Source organism: Hypanus sabinus, chromosome X2, assembly GCF_030144855.1.
Source record: "Hypanus sabinus isolate sHypSab1 chromosome X2, sHypSab1.hap1, whole genome shotgun sequence".
NCBI classification, from domain to species: domain Eukaryota; kingdom Metazoa; phylum Chordata; class Chondrichthyes; order Myliobatiformes; family Dasyatidae; genus Hypanus; species Hypanus sabinus.
This window is the reverse complement of record NC_082739.1, coordinates 3,486,744-3,513,167: the sequence shown is the minus strand read 5'-3', so window position 1 is coordinate 3,513,167 and position 26,424 is coordinate 3,486,744. Positions and strand designations below refer to the sequence as shown.

The 26,424-nt window shown below is 39.5% G+C and overlaps 1 protein-coding gene across 4 annotated transcripts; it reads right to left on the bottom strand.

Annotated features, from left to right (window-relative positions):
- Positions 1 to 560: 560 nt before the first annotated feature.
- Positions 561 to 25,661, bottom strand: hinfp (histone H4 transcription factor). Of its 4 annotated transcripts, none has more exons than XM_059956816.1 (11): positions 25,356 to 25,661; positions 24,157 to 24,404; positions 20,818 to 20,999; positions 17,209 to 17,435; positions 16,179 to 16,290; positions 15,468 to 15,620; positions 14,939 to 15,016; positions 13,031 to 13,151; positions 9,466 to 9,604; positions 6,458 to 6,582; positions 561 to 5,247 (listed from the first exon to the last, which is right to left on the bottom strand). In XM_059956816.1, the coding sequence occupies exons 2-11, from the start codon at positions 24,174 to 24,176 to the stop codon at positions 4,740 to 4,742; spliced, it is 1,665 nt and encodes a 554-aa protein (XP_059812799.1). In that variant the 5' UTR covers positions 24,177 to 24,404; positions 25,356 to 25,661; the 3' UTR covers positions 561 to 4,739. The 4 variants fall into 4 exon arrangements, with proteins under 4 accessions (XP_059812799.1, XP_059812796.1, XP_059812798.1 ...); XM_059956813.1 differs by having other exon boundaries at positions 25,438 to 25,661; XM_059956815.1 differs by having other exon boundaries at positions 24,510 to 25,424.
- Positions 25,662 to 26,424: the final 763 nt, after the last annotated feature.

Sequence of the window (26,424 nt, the reverse complement as noted above, 5' to 3'; positions counted from 1 at the left end):
TATTCCCCCACTTTTTTCCCTCTCTGCCCCTTTCACAATCATTTTTTGCCTGTTCATCTCCCTCTGGTGGTCCCCTCTCCCTTTCTTTCTCCCTAGGCCTCCCATCCCATGATCCTTTCCCTTCTCCAGCTCAGTATCTCTTTTGCCAATCAACTTTCCAGCTCTTAGCTTCACCCCTCGCCCTCCTGTCTTCTCCTATTATTTCGGATCTCCCCCTCCCTCTCCTACTTTCAAATCTCTTACTATCTTTTCTTTCAGTTAGTCCTGACGAAGGGTCATGGCCCGAAACGTCAACTGTACTTCTTCCTATAGATGCTGCCTGGCCTGCTGTGTTCCACCAGCATTTTGTGTGTGTTGCTTGAATTTCCAGCATCTGCAGATTTCCTCGTGTGAACAATAAATCAGTTAACACGTGCTGTTAATGCTCTCCTTTTTGTCTTAGCAACTTAAATTTTCAGTTGAAGATAAAAACAGCCCTTGAAGACTGAAGTGGAAAGTTTTATTTTTTCACCATTAGATCTCTGCACCAACGACAATGCACAATTTTCACTTTCACTCAATTTGTTTAAAGAATTATTTTATAAGCTTTCAAAATACACATGAAGACTCCTGATTAATCCCATTGGTTAATGGGATACACAGGTGAGTGGCAACAGAGGATGTGTGGCAGTTTAGTTCTATCATATTGAAACCAAAAGATGATGCATCCTTTTAGAACATCAAACAGTTGAGGCCCTTTGGCCCACGATGCTGTGTCATTTTAACCCACTCTGAGATCAATTTAACACTTCCCTCCCACAACCTTTCATCAACATGCCTACCTCCCCCTTGTCTGCCTCCAACATCCTGCCTGGCAGTACATTCCACGCACCAACCACTCTGTGTAAAGAACATTCCTCCAATCACCATAAAATTGTGCCCCCTCATATTAGCCATTTCCATCCCAGGAAAAATCTGACTTATCCACTGTATCTATTCCTCTATAATCTTGTACACCTCTATCAAGTCACCTCTCATCACCCTTCACTGCAAAGAAAGTGATTATTTCCATACCCAGTATTGCCAAATGAGAATACCAACAGAAAAAAGTCCCCAGACAGAACCAAAATAACAATTTAAATACTTAAATGCTACATAATCCTTCTTGATAGAAATTTTCTGTGGACAGAGAAACAGGAAGGTCATATCACCCCTTCCCTTTACCTCCTTATACCAGCTATCTCTCCTCTATCAATTAAGTCCAGATAAAGGATCTCAACCTGACATCCCCACATCCACTTTCCTTCACAAATGCTGCCCAGTGTGCTCAGTTACTCCAGCAGTTTCTTTTTTGAAACAGAAACTTCACCTGCTTCTCTTATCTGATCTGTTCCTTGAGGACATCATGGTGCATTATTACTAATGTTCCTCTTCTCCTTTCAGTCAAGGCCTGAATGTCAAACCCATGGTTTATGAGTCCTAGGGTCGATACCCAATGGATGGCAAAGCTGAAGGTTGAAGTACTGAGCTTGTTGAGTCTGAGGTAGAAAGCACGAAAGATTTAAGACCAAAGTCAGCAAGTCTGACCCAGAGACTGGAGCTTGAAGGTCTGAAGTTCAAGTCTGGGCCAGGGACTGGAGGGTGGAGAACAGATGTCTGCAAATTTGTGAGTCCATGGCCAAGGACTGGAGGCCAAGAGGCAGCCTGTCTTGGGGGTGGAGGAGTGTGTGTGCACACATGTAGAGGTGGGAGCTTGTTTTGCTGTTATCTTGTTTTGTTCTGTTGTAGTTGTTGCTTGTGTTGTTTTGTTGAACACCACACATCCTTGGTAGTGTTGACTGTAAATGTAAATGATACATTTCACTGCATGTTACATGTACATGTGATAAATAAATCATCTTTAAAGAACAAGAACTGTGTTGAACAGTCAAAGAGATTCAATCAATCATTTGGCTATTGCCTCTGAGGTTAAAGGACATTTTCTAACCCACTGCACCATCTACAGGGCAAAATAATTTTGATTCTTATGGTATATTTTGTTGGAAAATGCTAACTGGCTCTTTTGTCATTATTAATAGAAATAAGAATCCTCCTTACTATCAAGTCAATGCCTCAAAAAGATGCCATCCATTATCAAGGACCTCAATCACCAATGACTCATTACTACTATCAGAGAGCAAGTACAGGAGCCTGAAGACACATACTCAACGTTTTAGGAACAGTTTCTTCCTTTCTGCCATTAGATTTCTGAACAGACAATAAACCCATGAACATTACCTCACAAATTTTGTTCCCTTTTTGCACAACTTACTGATTTTTAAAAATATTTCTTATTGTAATTTTTGGTAATTTTATGTATTGCACAGCACTGCTGCCAAAGCAACACATTTTATCACGTAAGTGATAATAAACTCAATTCTGATTCTAAAAAGACATAATATGCTCTTTTAAAAAAAAACTTTACTAGCAAAGAACAGGGCAGGAGCCAAGCTATCAGTAAGTACCCAAGTCACTACTATTTATTGGTTTAATTTTCAGCCACTGCTTGTTCGAATGGATACTGCAAGTGTATTCACAGCACAGGTGTTCTAATCAGCATCCCACTAACCTCTCCCCCATCCTCATTAGTTTTAATCTCATTTACTGTTTATGGGAATTGACTGTCAGAAAATTAACTACTAATTTTGTAGAGCAATACTGAGGACTCTTCACAGTAATTCCAAGCACTTGGGACAGCTAGAGAACATGAAGGTATTTCACAAGTTTGTTTTTATATATAAATCCCAGTTCACGTCAATAACATTTTTTTCACCTTTGGATACATCTACCTTTGATGCAGATAAATTTGAAAGGAATTGTTCACACATGCCATTCTAAATCCTCCCATCACATTTGATGGATCATTAAGGTTGTGTCAAATGATTCTGCACATTATTATGCTTTGGTCTGAACTCCCAAGTAGTTAACAGTTGATGGGCATTTAATTTACCTCTGACAAACTTCTACAGGTATGGAGCAATTTCTTTTGTTGGAGGTACCAACTTGCAGCCCAAACAGTATAGAAACAAACACAACAGCAAAGCACAGCATGCTTATCAGACTTCACAGCTTCACCTCATCAGCATGTGGGATGAAGAAGAACCCAAAAAAGGGGTGATTAAAGTGAAATTCTCTTTAAAAGAATATCACAATTTGGGCAAAATAGGCTTGAGCTAAATTTGTTAATAACAGTTTTATTATTAAAAATGGCAAAACAAGGATGCTACTCTTAGGAAGCATCCTTACCTGACCTGTATGTTAAATACATGGAAAAGTGTATGTTGGTCAACATTGAAGATTAAAGTTGGATGACTGGAGACCCAGAGGCCTGAAAGGGCATCAAAAGTTACAGGGATAAAGCAGGATAATGGGGCCTGTAATGTGCTGTAACCTACTCAAGAAACTGCCTAGAATTTCCCTACCGCATAGCCCTCTATTTTTCTAAGCTCCACATACCCATCCAGGAGTCTCTTAAAAGATCCCATTGTATCCGCCTCCACCACCGTCATTGGCAGTGCATTCCACACACCCACCATTCTCGGTGTGAAAAACTCACCCCTGACATCCCCTCAGTACCCATTCCCAAGCACCTTAAAACTATGACCCCTCATGTTAACCATCTCAGCCCTGGGAAAAAGCCTCTGGCTATCCACACAATTAATGCCTCTCATCATCTAATACACCTGGAAATCCAGAGCAACGTAACCTGATGAAGAGTCCAAAACATCAACTGTCTATTTATTTGCATAGATGCTGCCTGATCTGTTGAGTTCCTTCAGCATTTTGTGCATTGCTCAACTTACTTAAATTATTTTTGTTCCCCAATTCCTGGTCAACCTCCACTATGATAAACTTCCATTTACCCTAACAGAACCCTTCATTTTCTTGTATACCTTTGACCTTTAACAGATCAAGGGTGGCTTAGAAAAATAAGCAATACAAATAGATATTTAAACTCAAAATGATGGGCTGTAGCTTACATTCAAAGACAATGAACAGCCACCCAGAGAGTCACAATACCTTAGCAACAGAGTCAGATTTTAACATTCCAGAACCCCTCTTGCCTTTAAGGAGGTGGTGTGGGGGCAGAGAAGAATGAAAGCAGCATAAGTGACAAAAGAGTGAACCATAAAATCAGCAGTACTGTTGTACAGGAACTTGCCTTTACTGTACATGAGGTTGCACAAATGGGACCCACTACATCAGAGAGCAATCTGGTGGTTCAATTAATTTCCAGGACCAAACTCTGCTGTTTCTTTGTGTACGTCAACAGGGGGCACAAGAACAATTTCTACATTTGGGAGAGTACAAGATATTTTAGAATTGTCTGCAACAAAGGAACTGTAGGACTTTAAAAAGTGCATTTTATTAAAATTACCACCAGTAGACTTTTACACAATAAAAATCATTATTCTGGTGAAAAACTGTACTTGTATTGACACTGTACGTCAGTCAAAATCTACTTTGAATAGATTTGTTTGAGTTAATGATTGTAGCATAATTGAGAGCAGGACCTGTATTGCTTCTGGCAATGGTTAAGATCAACATAATCAAATGCTTATATCAATGGGGCTACATTAAAAAGAAACAGGTCTATAAATACATCAACAGCAGCTGGCCAACCCACAAAGCATCACACAGCCTGACTAATTTAGAAGCAAATATACAGAACAAGACAAAAGCAGCTATCACACACACACAGAGCATTTGATTAATTAGTACTAGCCAATTATTTCAATGCCCAGTTCTTCTGCAGTTTTTTCTATGTTGTCGGTGGAGGTTTCCTCAGCCTCCGTGTTGGCAGTTGACGCAGTCTTCCCTGGGCTTTGCGCATTGGTCAGAACATAATAAACGGTTTCATTCTCTCCATGTTCATTTGTCCGATTGGCCACTCGAATGATAGGGCTTTCATTCGAGTCACAGGAGACTAACGGCGATTGTCGGGAATGTTCCCCATCAACAGCATCACTATAATTACAGTGATCCGTGCATTCATTGACACAGCAGTCGGGGCTGTGCTTTTCCACCCCCTGGTCCTCGCTATTGGATTCTTCCACAGGCTCCAGTATAATCCCTCGTAGGTTCGCTTCGGACAAGACCAAACTCTCCGATACGCCATCTAAGCGACCATCATGCTTTTCCCGGTCTTTCATTAGTTGTTCAGTCAGTTCAACACTCTCATAACGTACCAACTGCAGTCGCATGTAGCCATCCTCATGCTCTTTGTACCTAAAGTTAAAAGTTACCGATTAGAATTGAACAATGATTATTCTGGGGTGACACATGGATGCAATCATGAATGCTTTACTTATTTAGGAGTTTGAGGAGATTCGGTATGTCACCAAAACGCTTACAAATTTCTACAGACACACTATTGAGAAGGGGGTCATCGGGGAGGAAGTACAGGAGCCTGAAGACTTGCACAACATTTCAGAAACAACCTCTTCCCCTTTGCCATCAGACTTCTGAACCATCCATGAAAACTATCTGACAATTTTGCTCTCTTTTGGAATCATTTATATTTCTAATTGTAACCTATAGTTTTTTTAAACGTTTAACACTGTATTGCTGCCACATTCTATGACATATTTTAGTGACAATAAACTTGATTCTGATCCTGGAGTTTCCACCTATTTGAAACATCCTCTCCACATCCACTCTAACCAGGCCTTTCAATAGGTTTCAAAGAGATTCCACTCTCACTTTTCTAAACTCCATGGAGTACAGGCCCAGAGCCAAGCACTCCTCATTTATTAACTGTTTCATTCCCAGGATCATTCTCATAAACCTCCTCTGGACCTTCACCAAGGCCAGCACATCCTTTCTTAAACAGAAAATCTGCAGATTCTAGAAATCCAAGTAACACACACACACACAAAATGCTGGAGGAAATCAGCAGGCCAGGCAGCATCTATAGAAAAAAGTAGTTGATTTTTGAGCCAAAACCCTTCGGCAGAGAACCTTTCTTAAATAGGGGAACCAAAACTGCTCACAATACTCCAAATGTGATCTAACCAATGCCTTATGAAGCCTCCACATTACATCCTTACTTTTATATTCTAATCCTCTCAAAATTAGTGCTAACATTACATTTGCCTTCTTTACCATCGACTCAACCTGCAAGTTAACTTTTTAAGGAATCCTGCACAAGGATTCCCACTCCCTTTGCACCTCTAATTTTTGAATTCTCTCCCCATTTAGAAAATAGCCTATGCTTTTACTCCTTCTACCAAAGCGTATGACCATACACTTCCTTACAGTAATCCATCTGCCTCTTTCTTGTCCAGTCTCCTAACCTGTCCAAGTTCTTCTGCAGATTTTCTGCTTTCTCAATACCACACGCTCCTCTATATATCTTTGTATCATCCACAAACTTGGCCACAAAGCCATCAATTCTATAAAGGAGTATAAATGGCATCAAATGAAATAGATAGCACACCTGAACCGGGGGTGACCCGAAGGCCACTTGAACTGATGCTTCTTCCTGAGGTGCACGGTCAGATTGTTACCTCTTGTGAAACACTTGTCACAAACATGACATTTGTATCTGGGTTCCAAATCCCCCTGAAAAGGACAAAGTAATAATTAACTCAATAACCTAACTTAAGCCACTCAAAGACAGTAGCTATACTAAGAAAAATTTTTGCAATACTCAAAGAATTAATGACCATCAGATTTTAATGATACAAAAGGTTAATGGTCTGCATGTTTTCATGAAACTCTTGGAAATGGGCTTTTAACACAAAAGCTTGAAATAGTTAATTTAATATGCAGTTCAAAACCAATGAATCAATGTTAATTTTCTAGCAGATAAAAAATTATGTATATGAGAAAACTGTTGTCTCAAAAATACTCTTGTCAGCCTCAGGGCTGGGTTGACAAGTTCAAGACATGACCTTTCAACAATGAATAGCAAAGGAAAGTCAATGCAAGAAGAGGAACCCCATCAATTCCATTCTTGCTAACAACAATGTAAAAAAAACTCAAGCCTGGATATATCAGATAGTTCCCCCCCCCCCACCCAAATAACCCATGAAGAACAGTATGCCATCAACAAGTACTTATAATTAATGGCCTTTATGTTTGCCAAGAGTACCATCATTCTACTACAGACGCACTTAGTTCCAATTTTCTGCAGCAGTAATCAATAACACTGATATAAAGGCCCTGTAATAGGAATCATCCAAGACTCTGTGGATGGTGTAAAAGCTATTGGAGTGGTTTGATAGGGTTCACCTTGAAATCATGGAGGTGTTTGATAGTATAGGTATGCAGAAGTTGTTTCATCTTGCAATTCTAGAATCAGTACCTTAAATAAGATAGTCACTCATCAACACAACAATGAATTAAGGAAAAATTTCTTTACCTGGAATGTAGTTATGATGTACTTTTCACTGCAGAGGGATTAGTGAAGAGCACAGAAATGTTTAAGGAGAAGCTGTATAAAATATATGCAGTAGAAAGAAATAGGGGACTCAGAGCAGATGGGAGGACATATGCATTAGCAGAGCTTTGCTGGAGTGAATGACCTGTTTCTGTAAAGAGAATTAAAATAGAAATAGGCCATCCCATTTCAGATGCCATCCATTTTCCTGCAGGAGGACTGACACTGCAGATGACAAGTATGTATCTATACATACAAGAGTAAAATGATAACTAGGGAGAGAGTGGGACTACTCAAGGATAAAGGGGGGAATATTTGCTTGGATGCAGAAAATGTGAGTAAGGTACTTAATGAGTACTTTACTTCAGTATTTACCAGGAAAAGGATATGGAGGACCAGGAGATCAGTGCTGAGTGTATAAATACATCAGGGCGTTTAGAGGTCAAGATGGAAGAAGTGTTGGGCCTCCCAAGGAGTATCAAGGTGGATAAATCCCCATGGTCTGATCAGATTTACCGCAGGTTATTGAAGGAGGCAACAGACGAGTGCTGAGCCTTTGACCAGTATCTTTGTGTCCTCTCTAGACACAGGTGAGGTCCCGGAGGACTGGCAGGTGGCTAATGTTATACTTCTATTTAAGAAGGGAACAAGGGAAAATCCTGGGAACTATAGATAAGTGAGTCTCACATCAGTTGTAGGGAAATTGCTGGAGAAAATTCTTATGAATAGGAAAAATGAACATTTGGAAACCCATGGCTTTGTGTTTGGCAGGTCATGCCTTACCAACTTAGTTTTTTGACAAGGTGATGAGAGAGAGTAGGGCAGTGGATGTTGTCCACATGGATTTTTAAGTCATTTGACAAAGTCCCTCATGGGAGTCTAGTCCAGAAGATTAAGATGCATGGGATCTGCTGCAAATTGTCTGTTTGAATTCAGTACTGGCTTGTGCAAAGAAGACAAAGGGTGGTGGTTGAAGAGACATATTTGATCTGGAAGTCTGTGATTAGGGGAGTTCCACCGGGATCTGTGCTGGGACCTCTGCTCTTTTTAGTGTATTTAAATGACCTAGATGAAAATATAGATGGATAGGTTGGTAAATTTGCAGATGATACCAAGATTGGTGGAGCTGTGGATAGTGTAGAAGACTGGCAAAGAATACAGCACAATATAGATCAGTTGCAGATATGGGCTGAGAAATGGCAGATGGAGATTAACCCAGATAAATGTGAGGTGTTGCAGCTCGGTAGGGAAAATGCAAGGAGACAGCACTCTGTTAAGGGCAAGATCCTTAACAGTGTTGCTGAACAGAGATCTTGAGATCTAAGTTCATAATTCCTTGAAAGAGCTACACAGGTCGATAAGGTGGTTTATGGAATACTTGCTTTTTATTAGTCGAGGCATTGACTTCAACAGTCAAGAGGCTATGTTGCAACTTCATAAAACTCTAGTCAGGCCACATCTGGAGTATTGCATACAGTTCTGGTTGCCCCACTCCAGGAAGGATGTTGAGGCTTTGGAGAGGGTGCAGAAGAAATTCACCAGGATGCTGCCTAGTTTAGAGGGCATATGCTATCACGAGAGGCTGGATAAATTTGGGTTGCTTTTTCTGGAGCCTTGGGAGAGGCTGAGGGGAGATCTAAAGGTTTACAAAATTATGAGAGGCATAGACAGAGTGGACAGAGTGTATCTGTTTCCCAGGGTTGAAATGTCTAATACCAGAGGGCATGCATTGAAGGTGAGGGGGTAAGTTCAAGGGGGACATGAGGGGCAAGGTTTTTTTTACTCAAACTGGTGGATGTCTAGAATGCACTGCCTGCTATGGTGGTACAAGCAACTACAAAAGAGGCTTTTAAAAATTTTGGATAGGCACATAAATATAAGGAAGATGAAGGGATATGGACATGGTGTAGGTAGGAGGGATTAGTGTTCAGGTGTTTTTGATTTGCTTTTTAAGCTGGTTCAGCACAGCATTGTGGGCCAAATGGCCTGTTCCTGTGCCGTACTCTTCTATGTTCTAAGAATTCACACAATGCAGAAGTGCTGCAATTTCTTCCCCTACTCACCTCGTGTACCTTCCTGTAGTGGGACTTGATAGAATATTGGGATCGTGCGCTGAATGTGCAACCTGCAAACTCACAGCGGTAGGTCGGATCCTCACTGTGGGTGTCCAAATGTTTCCTTAGATCCACTAAGTTCTTGCAACTAGGTGAAAACAAATTACAGTGACCTTATCAATTTTCTAACGTTTCACAATTATATTTGAAAATTACAGGAACAAGACTGGTATAGTGATTTGCCTAAGAGTATTTTTATTTTAAGATGCAGAAATTTTACTGGGGGGGGGGGGGGGTGAGGAGATGCCTCAAAAGCAATCTTAATAATAGCATCGTAGGGGGCTTCAGTGAAAATTTTGAGATTCCCAAGCTATATACTAGCTGGCCGGTGGTGTAGCGGCATCAGCACCAAACTTCAAGGTGAATGGTCCCGAGTTTGAATCTGGCCGGCTCCTTGCCTGCTTTCCATCTGTACTGAGTAATGTCAAGCCAGCAATTCAGCTTCATAAAATGCAGATAAATGCTATAGAAATGGCAAGGTTAGTGCCCGATGTGCCACAAGGTGTGGAAAGGAACAACAACAAGCTATATATATTGAAAGATGCACACTTCATTTTATTCTAAAGATTAAAATGGAGAAATCAGAAGAAAATTCCTTCAACTGCAGAGGTCTACTGTGACTGTTTCGTAGACCATTGATCAGCAAAGAAACTAAAAGTGACATCTGTGAATGGAACAGAATAGTCAACATCAACTGTCACAGTTTTAAGAGAATTGGTCCAAAATTAGATAATTAAGAGACTTTATGTAATTAATCATTTTCAGTGTTGATACTCCAGCAGGAAAAGCAATAATGCTTAATTAAAAACAAAATGCTGGAAAGACACAAAAGATTGCAGATGATAGAATGTGGAAGAAAAACTGCTGGAGGAACTCAGTGGGTCTGGTAACATTTGTTGAGGGTAATAAAAACACTGTTTCCCTTTCCACCGATCCAACCTGACCAGCCGTTAAGATTCAACATAAAGATCTTCATCAGAAATTATTATTATTTTTTTTAAAAACATTGGAATTCTTCTATCCACTCCTTACTTTTTTTCTGCAACTTAAAGCCAACTGATTTCCTCTTAGATCTACCAGTGTTCAACCTGAAATGTTAACTCCTTCCTTTTCCAAAGTTGCTGATTGACTTACTGAGTGTTTCGAGCATTTTTTATTTTATTTCAGATTTCCAGCATCTGCAGACTTTGATTTTCAAAAAGTAATGTAAAACTTTTTTCAAATACACAGAATGGTAGCTAAGTGGAGCAGGCTGCAGGAGGTAGTGATGGAAGCAGATATATTAGTGGCATTTAAAAGGCTTTTAGATAGACACATGAATATGTGGGGAAATAGAGGGATAAGCATCATGTGCAAACTGAAGAGATTTATCAGACTCAGAATCAGGTTTATTATCATTGGCATGTGATGTGAAATTTGTTAACTTAGCAGCAGCAATTCAATGCAATACATAATCTAGCAGAGAAAATAATAAAATAAAAATAGTAAATAAACAAGTAAATCAATTACAGCATATGTATATTGAATAGATTAAAAAACATGCAAAAAACAGAAATACCATATATTAAAAAAAAGTGAGGTAGTGTCCAAGGATTCAATATCCATTTAGGAATCGGATGGCAGAGGGGAAGAAGCTGTTCCTGAATTGCTGAGTGTGTGCCTTCAGGCTTCTGTACCTCCTACCTGATGGTAACAGTGAGTAAAGGGCATTCCTGAAGGTCCTTAATAATAGACGCTGCCTTTCTGAGACACCGGTCCCTGAAGATGTCTTGGGTACTTTGCAGGCTCGTACCCAAGATGGAGCTGACTAGATTTACAACCCTCTGCAGCTTCTTTTGGTCCTGTGCTGTAGCCCCTCCATACCAGACAGTGGTGCAGCCTCTCAGAATGCACTCCACGGTACAACTATAGAAGTTTGAGTGTATTTGTTGACATGCTAAATCTCTTCAAACTCCTAATGAAGTATAGCCGCCATCATGTTTGTCAAAATCATCATGGCCATTGGGCCTGTTCCTGTGCTATATTGCTCTATAATATCAATCTTAAAGGAGGGCAGCATTTAAGAAATAGCGAGGACAATAAATTCAGATAAATTAAAGAAATGTTGAGGACCTAAGCACTTTACAGGATACAATCAAACTAAATAATTAAACCTTCAGTACAAGTAGTAAACATAAGATGGATAAAATAAATATAGGAAAGTATACGGTGAAATTGAAGTGACCAAAAAAACTACAGTAACGATACTAACAAAAACATCCAAATGACAGTAAAACTTGATACTACCAAACAGGAAACAGGATTAATAAATGAAGAGAAGGTGACTGGTTAAACAATAGTGGTAGAAGTATTTTGTCTGACTTTTAGAGATAATGGAAACTGGGACTATAAAATAAGTGCCAGATGGTCAAAAATTAAGATAGTAAGTTGTTCATCCAGTGCTCCTGAAGGAAGCTATAGAACAAAGCAGCAAAAGTTTTCTAAACATTCTGAAAATTAGTTACCATGCCAATATAGGGGATAAATGTATGATAATTTTTCAAAAGCAAACCAATGAAATTATCAGCAAGTTACATATTTCAAAATTGGCAACAAGTCTTAAGAGATGAAATGACTTAACAAAATATTTTAACAGTGTGTATTCTATAAAGGTAGGTCAGGAGCTCAACCAAGATAAAACTGAAATGAAACAGTCCTAAAGAAATAATTAATGTAGTTTACATGGAACTTTGAACACTACTTGATCAAAAAACAATTGTAATGGAGCATATAATTAAGGGAAATATAGACACAGGGGTAGAGAACAAAGGGTAGTTTCTATAATTAGAAATATCTGTTTTGTACCATTGTGTAAGGTTCCTAATGACATTGTTCATTTCCAACTTGTGATCTGCATTTGGAAGTTAAGGGAATAGTTTTAAAGTTGCTGACCATTCCAAATGAGATTGTGGCAAATTGTGATAAGAAATGTGGAAAAGACAATGTAAATTTCTGGGCAAACAGATGGCAAATCGTAGTGCAATGCAAGAAAATATTGAATCAGAAACAAGAATGGGCAAAGCAATTACAAACACATTAAATTATATTATTTCAAAAAGAATACCAAAACACAAGGATATATATTTTGCAAGCATTCCAAACTTATTAACTTCCACTGCAACTCTCTGCCACTGGACATCACGTGGAATTGTTCAGCTCTTGCATAGTGTGGAGAAGAAACTGCCCTCAGAGCTTAAGCCAGATCAGATCCTCACAATGAGTACAAGAGTCAAGTCCAAGAGTTATGATAGAATACAATGAGACAAGTTCTAATGAACTGCTTCCACTGGTTGGTGAAATGGCAACTGAGGATATCAACACTGACCAACAAGTATTAACATTTTCACTAAACGGGAAAGTCCAGACCAAATTATCTCCAAGGGAAAGGAGAATGAGGAAAATCTGGGGATTGGGGGGGAGGGGGGAAAAGAGGAGGAATGGACAAGAAAACCCAAAATTTTAACTCTACACAAACCTGTATTCACAGTATTCACATCTGAATGGTTTTTCGTCACTATGGCGGAACTTGATATGGTTCCGCAAGGCAGATGGAGCTGGACAGGTCATATCGCAAAATGGGCACTTGTAATAATTCACTAGAAAACAAAAACATTCATTCAAACCCAAATATGGAGGACACACCACTGTTCAGTAATAACCTAGGGAGCTTAGTCTAAAGCACAATTTGTTTCATCTACGCTAAAAATGTTATTTCAATAGCTCTGGAACTTGCTAACTATTTTAGAACAACAGTTATCAATTCCTAACTGCTTGAGGAATCTACAGAAAGAAATGCATAATAAATGGTTTGGAATATCAAGCCTATAATGAACTTAGCTCCAACTTTCAGGGACCAGGAAGACTTTGATCAATGTCTCCAATGCAGTCCTTTAACTTCAACAAAGAGCCAGCTCCCTCTTATTAGCGGGAAACGTAAAAGAGTACATCTCATCTATGGTGAAAGAGGTCTTCCAGCCTATAATGACAAATCTGGAAGAAAATGGCATCAGCAAACAATGCTACCAAAGGTGACGTCCTCAAGATGGTCACAAACCAATCCTTTCACAATTGTTTTTATTTCAGATATTGTGATATTACTTATTAAAACCTGTAATCTGGTGGTGTGATTTTGGGCCAATCAAGCAATCCGGCACTTTGCTGTCTCTGAGGGGGTTCCACAAGGCTGTGACCAAAACATGCTACGTGGAGGATAGGAAGCCAGGAGGCAAGGCCTAGGCCCATGATTGACAACCTCTCGACGATTAAAGCACCTAGGAAGACTGAAATCATTTAGATGAGTGCAGAAGGCAAGTGTTTAGCGCTGATTGCCAGCCTCTCGCTTGCTTCTGCTGGAGACAGTGTCTGCATGTGGCAGTCTCTCGCTCGCTGCTCCCAAGGGAAGGTCCTTGCGTTCGATGGTGTTGGCGGATGGAGCCGGAGTAGGATTCAGTCGACATGGATTGTAGACTTGGATTCAGCTTTTAAATGATGTGTTCCATTTCTAGTTTGAGCTGCTCTTTTTTTGTTGCTACAATTGGGCGAGTTTTGAATCCAGTGGCCTGTAAGTGATGAACGCTGGGCTGAACTGAATTATGCGTTTTGTGTTTTATATAGTGTTTTTTTTATCGTTTTATTTCGTTGCCATTTGCGCAATTTTTTTTGCGCATGGGGGTGGCGAGGGTTGATGTTTGAACAGGTTTGTTCCACAGTTCTGCTTTGTTTCTTGACCATTGGTGTGGAAACAAATTTCAGGGTTGCATACTGCATACTTACTTTGATAATAAATAGAACTACACAGGTGAAGTTGCTATGTAAAGCTCTGGAGTTGCTGTCTGTGAAACAAGCATTAAAATTGCATGGTTCTGCAGCATTCCCATACACCAAGGAAATTTTTTTACATTTACAAACTAATATTGTTGCTAAGTACCCTGAAACAAGTATATTATTTTGCTTGTTGGTGTGTGTAATTCAATGTTGTAATAAGTCAACTAAAGATTTCCAAAACAATTTTAGAAAATGTTTTACTTTAAGATGGATATTGTAATCATTTTTAGCTCTGTAAAATGCTTAAAACAGAAAACATTGTGCTTTTCCCCCCTCCCATTTTATATCACAGTTGCCAGCACCAGGTATCCTCCTAAACCAATGACAAGAATCAACTCTGCTGCAGGGATCTGTGTGAACAGCTTTCTTTGGAAAGTTTGAGAGCACAGTTGATCACAAAATCTAGAGATCTGAGAATTTCTAAGAGGGAGGTTGTTACTGGAACAAACCTAAATGTTGGAACACCACACCCTCCCATAAAAAATGACATAAATAAAAGATATTCGTACAACAGAAGCCTAATTGGAAAAAGTTAGAAACAGCATGAAACTTGACTTGCCATGATGCCGCATGTGATCTCTGAGTAGCCTCTCAGTGGCGAATCTTTTAGAGCAGTGGGAGCATTGAAAGCGTTGGTCTAGTGAGACAGAACAAAACCTTATGACAAGCAATTCTTATAGCAATAGGTTCAGCTCTGTGTAAAAATAGACATTCACATGAGCCTTGATGAAGATGTATCTAGGTCAATGACATCAAATGACATGAAGTCACAACCCACTTTGAAGTATCTGGTTTTATATCAAAGTCAAAAGTAAATAACTTCTACAGGATACGACCACACAAGGGCAATGAATATTGCCAACACTATTTAACAAGTCCTAATTGGAGTTCATGTCCTGAAGTACTTTGCATTGTGATTGTGCTGTGGTTAGGAGCTGTGTTACATACAGTACATCGTTTCAATGTTCAGACCATGCTTAGAGTAATGTAAGCCTGCAAAGTAACTCTGCTTCATAGTCAGTGATCTTGTTCTGTGAAATTGTTTAAAATAAAAAACTCTCAGTGTATTCCCAAAGCATTTTACTTACATTCTGTTGCCATCTGCCTGCGTATATGATCAAAGAATTTGGTATTGCTGGCAAACATCCCTCCACACGTTGGACATGCCACTACTTTCTCTTGAGTGTGACTACGCAGATGTTCTCTTAATTTAAATTTCACTTTGAATGTTGCTTCACAATCTAAAAGCAGAAAATGGGCAATGAATAGCCAAAAACATGATTATGTTATCACAATCAGAAGTCTGCAAGGTAACTAAATAGTAAGTAGTAGATGTTTATCAGATCCCAAAGTTCCTTTATTCCATCAATGTCAATTACTTTAAGGAAATCCTGAGTTACCCAGCCACTATTCGATTTTCTGTATCAAAACATGCCAATATTAGACTCTTCTCCATTAGACACATTGAAAACTTGCCATTACACCCCAAAGCCACAGCTCAAGTCAACAGAATTCATGAAATGTGGTACAAATCATCCACATTTATTTTGCCTTTCCTAATTACTTGGCCCTTCAACTTCAATTATCAGCATTACTTTACAGAATATTCCATTTCAAATAAAGCCTCAGAGAAAGCTATCAACAGAGAGCAGCAGCTATTAGGATGTCAAGATCTACTGCCCTATCACAACAAATTTGGAAGTCATGTTAATTTTACAACTTATTTGATAGTTAGGTTTGCTCAGTGAATTAGTGTGCGCAAGAGCCTGATGATCAATCCGATGCTAGGAAGGGCTCACCTTTCCAACAGCAGGGTATTATAACATTAGACTCTGAGGTTGCATCACGGTCTGAACACATCCCATGCATGTCCACATGTCTGTAGAACCACTCTGGATTCTCAAAAGTGCTCTAAAAGGAAAACACAGCAATGATAAATGGGAAAGCAACATGGCAAGTGATGAACTATTAACACAATATGCAATCTGTGCATATCTAACCCTCTAGACAAATCAAGGGAAACCACCTCCCTCTCACACATATGGAATGTATTGATTATTGTTTAGGAAGCGGCATTTTCCTCCCTCATCCTCACTGAATGAGACAACGTTGCTGTGGTTACTACAGCTTAAAATGCGATGTTTTCAATACGTTGACTGGTCAGCACATTGGTGTGACTTAGAGTTGCTGCTTCACAGATTCAGAGTTCCAGGTTCAATCCTGACCACTGGTGTATGTGAAGTTTACACATTCTGCCTGTGACCACTTGGGTTTCCTCTGGGTGTGCCAGCCTCCATATACCTACCCAAGATGTGAATGTTGATAGGTTATTTGCTCACTGCAAGGTTCCTCAGGCGTGTATGTGAGGGACGGAACCAGACAGTTGATGGGAATGTGGGTTGGTGCTGTTCTCTGATATTCACTTAGTGGAAGACAAACTAGATTACATTCACCTTCAGCCACATGTGATGATCAAACTGCTGCAGGCTTGTTCTTGCCGACAACATCTGATGCACCACCAGTCTACAGAACATTACACTCAGGGACTTGGGCTATGTTATTTTTTTTTGTGCACTGTATGCTTACTGCTATTGTAATTAAATGTTATACATGTATAACTGCTAGTACTCTGTTTTGCTTGGCTGTATTCATGTATGGTTGAATGACAATTAAATTTGAACTTGAAACAGGGTTCAGTGTAAATCGGGGCTTGATGAGTCAGTGTAGATATTGTGGACAAAGGGCTTATTTCCATGTTGTAAGACTGAATGATTCTACAAACCGATAGGCAGAATTACAACAAACAAGACTGCTAAGATGAATTCTCACATCACAGTGCCCCCAGAGACAGATAAAGCTCTCTGGAATTTCTGGAATGATATTACGGCTCTGCCGATCCAGTAAACAATGCTCGAGTTCAGTCTGAGCCTGAAGGGTCTGCAAACCCCAGTGCTTAAGCTTCGTGTGGTAGGCGTGAAAATATACATGGCGGATCACATCAGTTGAACTCTCCACGGAGTAGTAGCCACAGTCAGCCCACAGACACTGGTGTTCCTCTAAGAAATAAACAAAATTCACAGTGGGTCAATGGAGGCACAGGTTTAATTGCACAGTGAGAAAACTGCAGGCACAAAAGTTATTTAAAAAATGATGCAAATTCAGCACATTATGGGGAAAGAGACTAACATTTCAAGCTTGTCACTTTTCAGATTGTCAATAGTGGGGTAACAAACCTTCAGCACCCTAAGCTGGCACCATCACTTGTTTCATTCAGTTTCTTGGTTTTTACCCTACCACACAAATCCTCTGTCTTCTCCAACTCTATAGCTTCTGTACTACACCCAACTATTCTTAGTTCTCATGAAAGTACACTGACACAATATGGTTGCCTGATTCGCTGAGTAAAATAGAAAATGACGTGTCTAAATTTTTTGCTCCAAAATAAATAGTTCTCCCAGTTACAGCTCAATCTCAAAATATTCCACAGTATTCAAACAAGCATTATTCACATTTCTCTAGTCAAAGTACTTAAAATTGCTGTTTGCTTATGTTGTTAAAATACTGAATTAACATGTAACCACCTCACTTTGAGTATCAACTCATCACAACAGACTATGTTGGGACACATGTATAGTTCATTCTGTTTCTTTAATTGGTGAGTCATTTGATTTTGACCTCTATTGCAGCAGAAGATTTGCACATATGAACCTTCTACTCCAATGAAGGAACTTGCATTGCTGCTGATGCTAACTGGATAGAGTAGTTTCCTAAATTGGCTAAATTATAGGTTATAAAACTCTGCCACGGATGGGCCCAAGTCCAGATGGGAAAAGAGAAGGGTTGGACATGAGCCTAACAACTCCACATTGTAAAAACCCAGAGCCACAGAAACACCAACAGAAGCTCTAAAGACTTTCTTTTCCAAGGAAGGATCTTCATCTAGAAAACGTATGCAGTCATGTAGTGAAAGCAGAAGCCACAGAGCTGATCAACCTTCGACTCAGGACAGAGGACTCTGGAAGCTGTCGGTGGCAATGCCCCAGTAGGGATAGTGGGCTTAAGAATACTTTCTAAGTATTAGGCATTACAATATGGGATGCTAACATTATAAGGATCCTTTTTTGTATTACTCAGGAATTTGGACAAAGTAAAATTCCCCTAAATCAGCTCCATTAACCATTTATATACACGGATGAAAATATATTTCAATACATTGTACTCTGGAGGCAAAAATTAAGCTGCGATTTACCCATTTTCATTAACTGCTTTCAGAGGGTTTGCAATATATTTTGCGCAATGCAGAATCTGAAAATAGTGTAGATTCTTAATATTTCTTAAACTCGAGCCAATGCATTGGCATGGTTGGCCTGATGTGAGAAGTCACCAGTCATTATCTCACTCTGCTCAAACTCTGATTCCATTCACTCTCAAAGGTAGAGAATGAAAATGTCAAAGGAAAAATTTACATATGTGGCATTACAAGGCCAATGCTGATTCAGAAGTTGCAGAACCTGGGCCTCTGTACCTCCCTCAGCAACTGGATCCTCAACTTCCTAACCAGAAGACCACAGTCTGTGCGGATCGGTGATAACATATCCTCCTCGCTGACGATCAACACTGGCGCACCTCAGGGGTGTATGCTTAGCCCACTGCTCTACTCCCTGTATACACATGACTGTGTGTCTAGACATAGCTTAAATACCATCTGTAAATTTGCTGACGATACAACCATTGTTGGTAGAATCTCAGGTGGTGACAAGAGGGCATACAGAAGTGAGATATGCCAATTAGTGGAGTGGTGCCACAGCAACAACCTGGCACTCAACGTCAGTAAGATGAAAGAGCTCAAGTGGACTTGAGGAAAGGTAGGACAAAGGAACACATACCAATCCTCAGAGGGATCAGAAGTGGAGAGAGTGAGCAGCCTCAAGTTCCTGGGTGTCAAGATCTCTGAGGATCTAACCTGGTCCCAACATATTGATGCAGTCATAAAGAAGGCAAGACAGCGGCTATACTTTATTAGGAGTTTGAAGAGATTTGGTACATTGACAAATACACTCGAAAATTTCGATAGTTGTACCATGGAGAGCATTCTGACAGGCTGCATTACTGCCTGGCATGGAGGGGCTACTGCACAGGAGCAAAAGAAGCTATAGAGGACTGTAAATCTAGTCAGCTCCATCTTGGGTACTAGCCTACAAAGTATCCTTGGACATCTTTATGGAGTGGTGTCTCAGAAAGGCAACGTTCATTGTTAAGGACCTCCAGCACACAGGGTATGCCCTTTTCTCACTGTTACCATCAGGTAGGAGATACAGAAGCCTGAAGGCACACACTCAGTGATTCAGGAACAGCTTCTTCCCCTCTGCCATCTGATTCCTAAATGGACATTGAAGCTTTGGACACTACCTCACTTTAAAAAAAAACAATATTTCTGTTTTTTTGCATGTTTTTAATAACCTATTCAATATACATAATTGATTCACTTGTTTATTATGTTTTATTTTATTTTTTTTTCTCTCACTGCTCGATTATGTATTGCATTGAACTGCTGCTGCTAAGTTAACAAATTTCATGTCACATGCCGGTGATAATAAACCTGATTCTGATTCAATGGCATAGCTTTGTTAAAATACCTAAAATCAAGACCACAAAAGGCTTTGACCTATTCTACTTCATCCACCAGCACACAAGATGCTGGATGAACTCAACAGAAGGAAACAATGACAGTCACACACATAAAATGCTGTTGGAACTCAGCAGGCCAGGCAGCATCTATGGAAAAGAGTAAACAGTCAACATTTTAGGCTTTGCTTTGCCCTGAGTTGCACCTCAACTTATGTGGCAAGGACTCTGGTCTCAGCTGCCTTATTGTCACTGCCAGATCCTCCACCAAAAACCGGAGTCCTTCTCATCACTTCTCCATCTTCTAAACTTCCACATTTAACTTTGAACAGCATTTTAGAACAGTATTTAAAGGAACCAAAGAAGTTTAATTATTAACTCATTCTAACTGGCCACACAAGGTTAACATCCTAATGTTACCAGGATTCACAAACTCAAACTGAGCAATATACTTGCAGAAAAATTAACTCGTTAACTGACAATTAATTTTCTGCCTAGGTATGCTCCTCAGAAAAAGGGAATTAGATTTGCAGGCTCACAGATGGCGCTTGCATATTTTTAAAGTACAGCAGAACATAAAAGAAATTTTGAAGACAGCTAATCATTTGTGCCACACGACTAGAACTTAAGAGAAAGGGACAGCCAAGTGGCCAAAGGCCTCTGAGTATTGTTCAAATCCAGGGAATACTACCATTAGCTATATGTAAACGTGTAGCTTTCTGGTTGAGAGTTTTCAGAACTATTATCGCTCACATTCCCCACCACCCCCCAAGGATGCCATTATCAGCTCAGTTATTTCACTGCTCACCCCACCTTGTTGTTCAATATCATTTTCATCTCCCTGTATTTGATCCTGTAAATGTTCTTTTAAGTGCCCTGCGATATGATCACTGAAATCTTCCATTCCATACGCTGTGAATCCACACGAATGCCACTCACACAAAAGCACCAGAGAGTCATATTTCATATTCTTTCCGGCCGCCATTACGTCACACCTAGTCAAAGAAAAACACATTTACTGTTAACAGTTTTACGAATACCATGTGACAGCAGAAGATGTGGAGTAAATCTCTGTTAAGTTCATATTAAAGGCAAAAAACAGATCTTGGAAGCTTTCAAAATATTGACTGCCTTTCTGGGATTTGGTAATTCATTCCCTGACTGGAGGTAATAGAAACAGGCAATACCAGTGAACTTATAATTGCTTATACCAAAGAAACTAACCAAAAGCTCACATTTATTGCAGCGAGGAATTCTTTATGAGCCACAGAGTTTTCTGTATTGCTCCAAGTGATTGCTGAATTGCCTCAAACTCCAACAATCAGTGAGATATCAGCATTATCTTGAAAGTTAAAGAACTTAAACCATGAAATAGCACTTTATAAGCTCTGAAATTCCAAAGCAATTTTCAACCAAGGAATTGTCCAGGGTTTGCCATTCTCAGTTTATAGAAAGCCCATCTATTCCAGCTAAGACTACAACTGTAAGAATATGTTAAATAATATAAATAACATCCTTCAATTTCTTCAAGTCAACACAATATTAAACTTTCAGAAATCCATTAATGAGCAAAAGACTAGTTGACAGTACTTTTTACCACCCTTCAAGAAATTTCAAAGTACTCAGCAGTCAAAGGAATACAGTAGCTCCTGCATTAACAACTTCACTTGTAGAAATCCATCTTCATGCATTTTGAAAGCATTTTTCAAGCTATTAATAATGTTTCTCGGCAGTCATTGATGACTGGACGTGGACTGAATATTACATTTCCTTAATTATAGGTGGGATTATTCAATGAAAGCAAAGAATGACAGCCAGTATATGGGTTATTGTAGAAAAATGGTATTTCTGATTTATGGGGAAACAAGACCTACAGAGAGTTCTAAGGAATAAAACTCTTAGGTAACCCAGGGATGGCCTGTATTTTTAATGTATAGTTAACTGCAATCTGGAGATTAGAATTTACGCTGATAGTTCCTAAAACAGTACAAGACATCCCAGAGAATCTGTCAGTAGTGCAGGAAGTGTAGGGCACTTCATGAAAATCCTAATGGAACCAATAACTTTATAGCTGGGGACCAACAAAAGTAAGTTAGGTAATAACATTACCCTGCAATAAAAAAAATTGAGGAAGTATTATATTTCATAGGTCTGCAGTGGATTGGATAGTTTAAGTGTCTTTTTGAAGTAAATTGTTTTTTTAATCTAAAAAGTCACGCTAGAAATTAGATCCATTACTAATCACAATACAAGATAAAGGGAATGAACCTTCACACTTTAGTGGAAGACAGAGCACAAGCAGCAAATATCAGACAGCAACAATCTCAAGTAACAGCCTCATCACCTCCCCTCGATGTTCAATGACATCGCAGATGCTTCATTACCCAACACTAAAAACCTCCAGGAGAGAGGGAGGGATCGAAATGGGCTAAGGAAGGGCACTAGCGACCAGAAACTCAGGTGGAAAAGCCACAAAGCTAAAACAAGTCAGCATTGCAATGGAATATGCTTCTTTTGCTCAATGAATGCAGCTTCAATAGTTCAGAAACCCAAAACTACTTAGGGAAAAGCAGCACACTTAATTAGTACATCACCTTAAACCTTCACACCCTCACCTGTGGGTACATAGTGGCTGAAGTGTGTTATTATTTATAAAATTCACACTGCCATTGCTCATCCTAGGCAACAGCAGCAGCTCCCAAACCCACCACTGCAATCACCAAAAGAGGCAAAAGACAACAGCCACATTGGAATACCTTCACCATCTCAAATTTCCCTTTCAAACTGTACACAATTCTAAATTAGAAATGTATCACAATAGGGTTGAAATCCCTCAACCCATTTCCCAGCAGCACTGAACTACCCATATCAGAAAGATTGCAATTGTAAAGCAGTTCCTCAAGGAGAATAGGCAATAAGTACAAGCACTGTCCACATGCCTTTGGATATTGTTTTTAAAAAATCAATTCATTTCTCGTAAAAATTCTTACTCCCTACTATCACATTACACTGATAATAATGCTTAGCTTAGAAGTTACACAAGAAAAGCTGACTAGTTCTGTCAGAATTCTAATAAGGTAAAATACTTATTATAAAACATGGACTGAACAACTGGAAGTTTTGTGTTTCTATATCAGGTCTTTGTCATAAGAACATTTCAATCCATATCAAGACATGGTGAAACAATAGGGATTATTGGTTCTTAAATTATGTTGTGGGATAATATAAGGCAAATAAAAGTTTTCAATATATCATACGTCCCTTGGCACATTTTCTGCTATGACATACAACTGTCAATAAGCTATAAATGACCACACCAATTCCTGTCCAATCTATATCAATCTCCAGCATTTTGTGTGTATTACTCCGGATTTCGATCACCTACAGAATCTCGTGTTTATCAAATGTTTGCTTATAGCCCAAGATTGTTGGGGTAATTAGTTCTTATGTCTACAGTACCATGCAATGTCAGAATCAGAATTACGTCACCGGCACGTGACGTAAAATTTGTTAACTTAGCAGCAGCAGTTCAATGAAATACATAATCTAGAAGAGAAAAAAACAAAATAAAATAATAATAATAATAATAAATAAGTAAATCAATCACCCTAATTTTAATATATGGCTTCAGCCGGAACGACCTCCAAAGCCAGAATCTCAACATCATCGAAGCTGTCTGGTATCACCTGCAGAGACAGCTAAAGTCTACAAAACAACTGTGGCCAAGTACTCCAAGAGGCTTGGAACAACCCATCAGTTGATCTTCTGATAAAAATGCATGACAGTTTCATAAAGAGAAGTTATGCAGTTTTAAAGGTAAAGGGTGATCGTACCAAATATTGATTTCATTTAGCTTTAATATTTACTGCTCTTTACAGTTTTTTTTGATCTTTTCATTCCATTATTTTTGAAAGCATCTTCACCTTTACAGATTTTTTTTACACGTGCCCAAGAACTGTACATTAGCCTTTATGTAGATATCCCCTTTGTGGCAATAGCAATCAGAGGTTCCTTAATGTCACACAAGAACTCAATATTGTAGAAATAAGGTGTTACACTGAATTCTGTCTATATACTAGTTTTGTGATGCAGACTAATATTTTATGTAGCTTCTTTAATAAGGAAAAAAGTAATTATGTGGAAAATATTTACCCTGCTTTCCGTTTTGCCATTTTGCTTGGCTCAAATCACACTCTCCATTCAGTCGCAGTCACAGTACTCTATTGAGTTTGCACCTTCATGCCTGTAGAATCTTATCATACCAGCATACATAACCCGATTTTTATTCAGTCATTCTTCCCCTTTCAATCCAAGCAAAGATCTGCAAGTTGCTGGTTTACTTCAACCAATGGTACCAAGTTTATCCAACTTTCCAGTGAGGTTAAGGTTAGATAAAGAACCTAAGAAAATAATAGAAAAGTTAGAGTGCACTCTACACCACAATCACAGTTACTCAATTTGTTGAAGAGTTAAACCCCCAGGTACAGTAAGTAACACAGACTCACATCATATAGAGCTTGCAATGTCAGTGAAATTTATAACCATGTTCATTGAAAACATCCATGTTATTTAATATCTTGTTTCTACCCCACTATTATGAGGTTCTGGTATTCTTATTTCTTACTCCATTTCTCAGTTTACTTCACCATGTCTTTTGCACTTTGTCTACCTGCACTGCACTTCCTCTTCCATATTGTTATTGATTTTGTACTAACTCAATCTGCCAGATGATACGCAAGCAAAGGCTTTTCATTGCACCCAAGTACATGCAACAATAATTAACTTATTATCAAAACAGTAAAAGCCGATTTCCTTTATGTAACAGAGAAATAACATTTATACAGTCAAATACTTACTCACTGGCCTGGAAAACTGATGTTCATCGTGCACCACCACCCCCAACATAGCTTCAGCAAAAACTTCTAACAATACTCTACTTACCCCACCAATGCCTTTCACCTCACCTTCACTCCTCTCGCTGATCATCCCTGATCGCACTACGATCCTTCTTCACCTCTTTATCTCACATCCCCAAACCTTATCTTCTCTCATCTCTACACTTCTTATTCCTCTCCAGCCCTTTACCTTCCCTACTCTCCTGGCTTCACCAATCACCTTTCAGCTACCCTCCTTCCCCTCCCCTCCCCGCCGTTTTATTCTGGCATCTTTCCCCCTTCCTTTCCAATCCCGAAGAAGGGTCTCGGCCCAAAACGTCGACTGTTTGTTCTTTTCCATAGATACTGCCTGACCTACTGTGTTTCTTCCAGCATTTTGTGTGTTGCTATTGATTTCCAGCATCTGTAGAATTTCTCGAGCTCTTAATATCCCTCCCTTCAAATCCCTCACCCTACCTCCTCATCCCACGATCCTTGCCTCACGCTCTCTTATCTCCACACCTCATCCTCCTTCTCCTCGCCACCCCCCAACTCCCACCTCGGTCTCAACACAGAGTCGCCACCGGAAGTCAGAATACAGCCACCGCTAATTCCCTCACGACGGTAGAACACTTCCGGTGTACAGACCGCCGGAGCCGCGATCTCGAAGCTGGTCTGTTTCACGGTGTCGTCGGAGATTGCAGAGACTCAACCCCGGTAACCGCACTAAAGACGTTAGTCAGTGATTGGTCTCATAGTAGCCAATTGTTCACAATCAGACAGCAAAAGTGGGACGTGGCCGGCCAAAATGTCCAATCACCAGCTGGCAAGGCGACGTCTCTGATTGGATAAAGCCGGTGAGTCCGACTGGGAAAGAGTCCGAATGGATTCAATATTTTAAGCTCAGAGAAGGGTTCTGGCTTTGGTCAGAATGGTGGCAGATAAGGCCATTCAGCCTAACAGATCCATGATAGTTTTCACGTGTAGCGCTAACTACTGTATCAGCTTAAGCTTATTCATTTTATTGCATTATTCCATTTATATGTTCTACCCTTTTTCATCACTAATCAAAATCATGGCTGATCTTGCACATTCAGAAAATTAAGTTGAGTTCAGCAAGTCAGGCAGTATCTATGAAGGGCAATAAAGAGTCAATGTTTCTAACTGAGACCTTCCCAGTTCTGATGAAAGATCTTAGCTGTAGCCAGGATGTGGGCTACAAATTACAAAGGAAGATAGATGAAGAACCTAGTGCTTTCTCAGCGTATATGATTAATAAACTCTTCTCGGGCTTCCAGCCAGTTACAGATAATGACTATAACAGAAGTTTCAATGACAGACTCTGCCATTTTCCTCAGGGATGATACCTGGGCACATCTAGCCTGGTGGTATTTATACCCCCATCATCCATCCCTCCTGATTGGTTAGTACTCATCCAATTAGGTTTCCCCTGCCCCACCTTATTTACAATCGAATTCCAGTTCTTACTTAGAATGAGACCTTTATCTTTGTTAAATTTCTTTTCCCCTAGTTTTATTTCAATGAC

Excerpts from the sequence above, each read along its gene's own strand:
- hinfp (XM_059956816.1), bottom strand. The coding sequence starts at position 24,176 with ATGGCAAAACGGAAAGCAGG. Across the intron at positions 21,000-24,156 it reads ATGGCAAAACGGAAAGCAGG|GTGTGACGTAATGGCGGCCG; the intron begins GTAAATATTTTC and ends TTCTTTGACTAG. Across the intron at positions 5,248-6,457 it reads TCGGGTCACCCCCGGTTCAG|GTACAAAGAGCATGAGGATG; the intron begins GTGTGCTATCTA and ends TTTTAACTTTAG.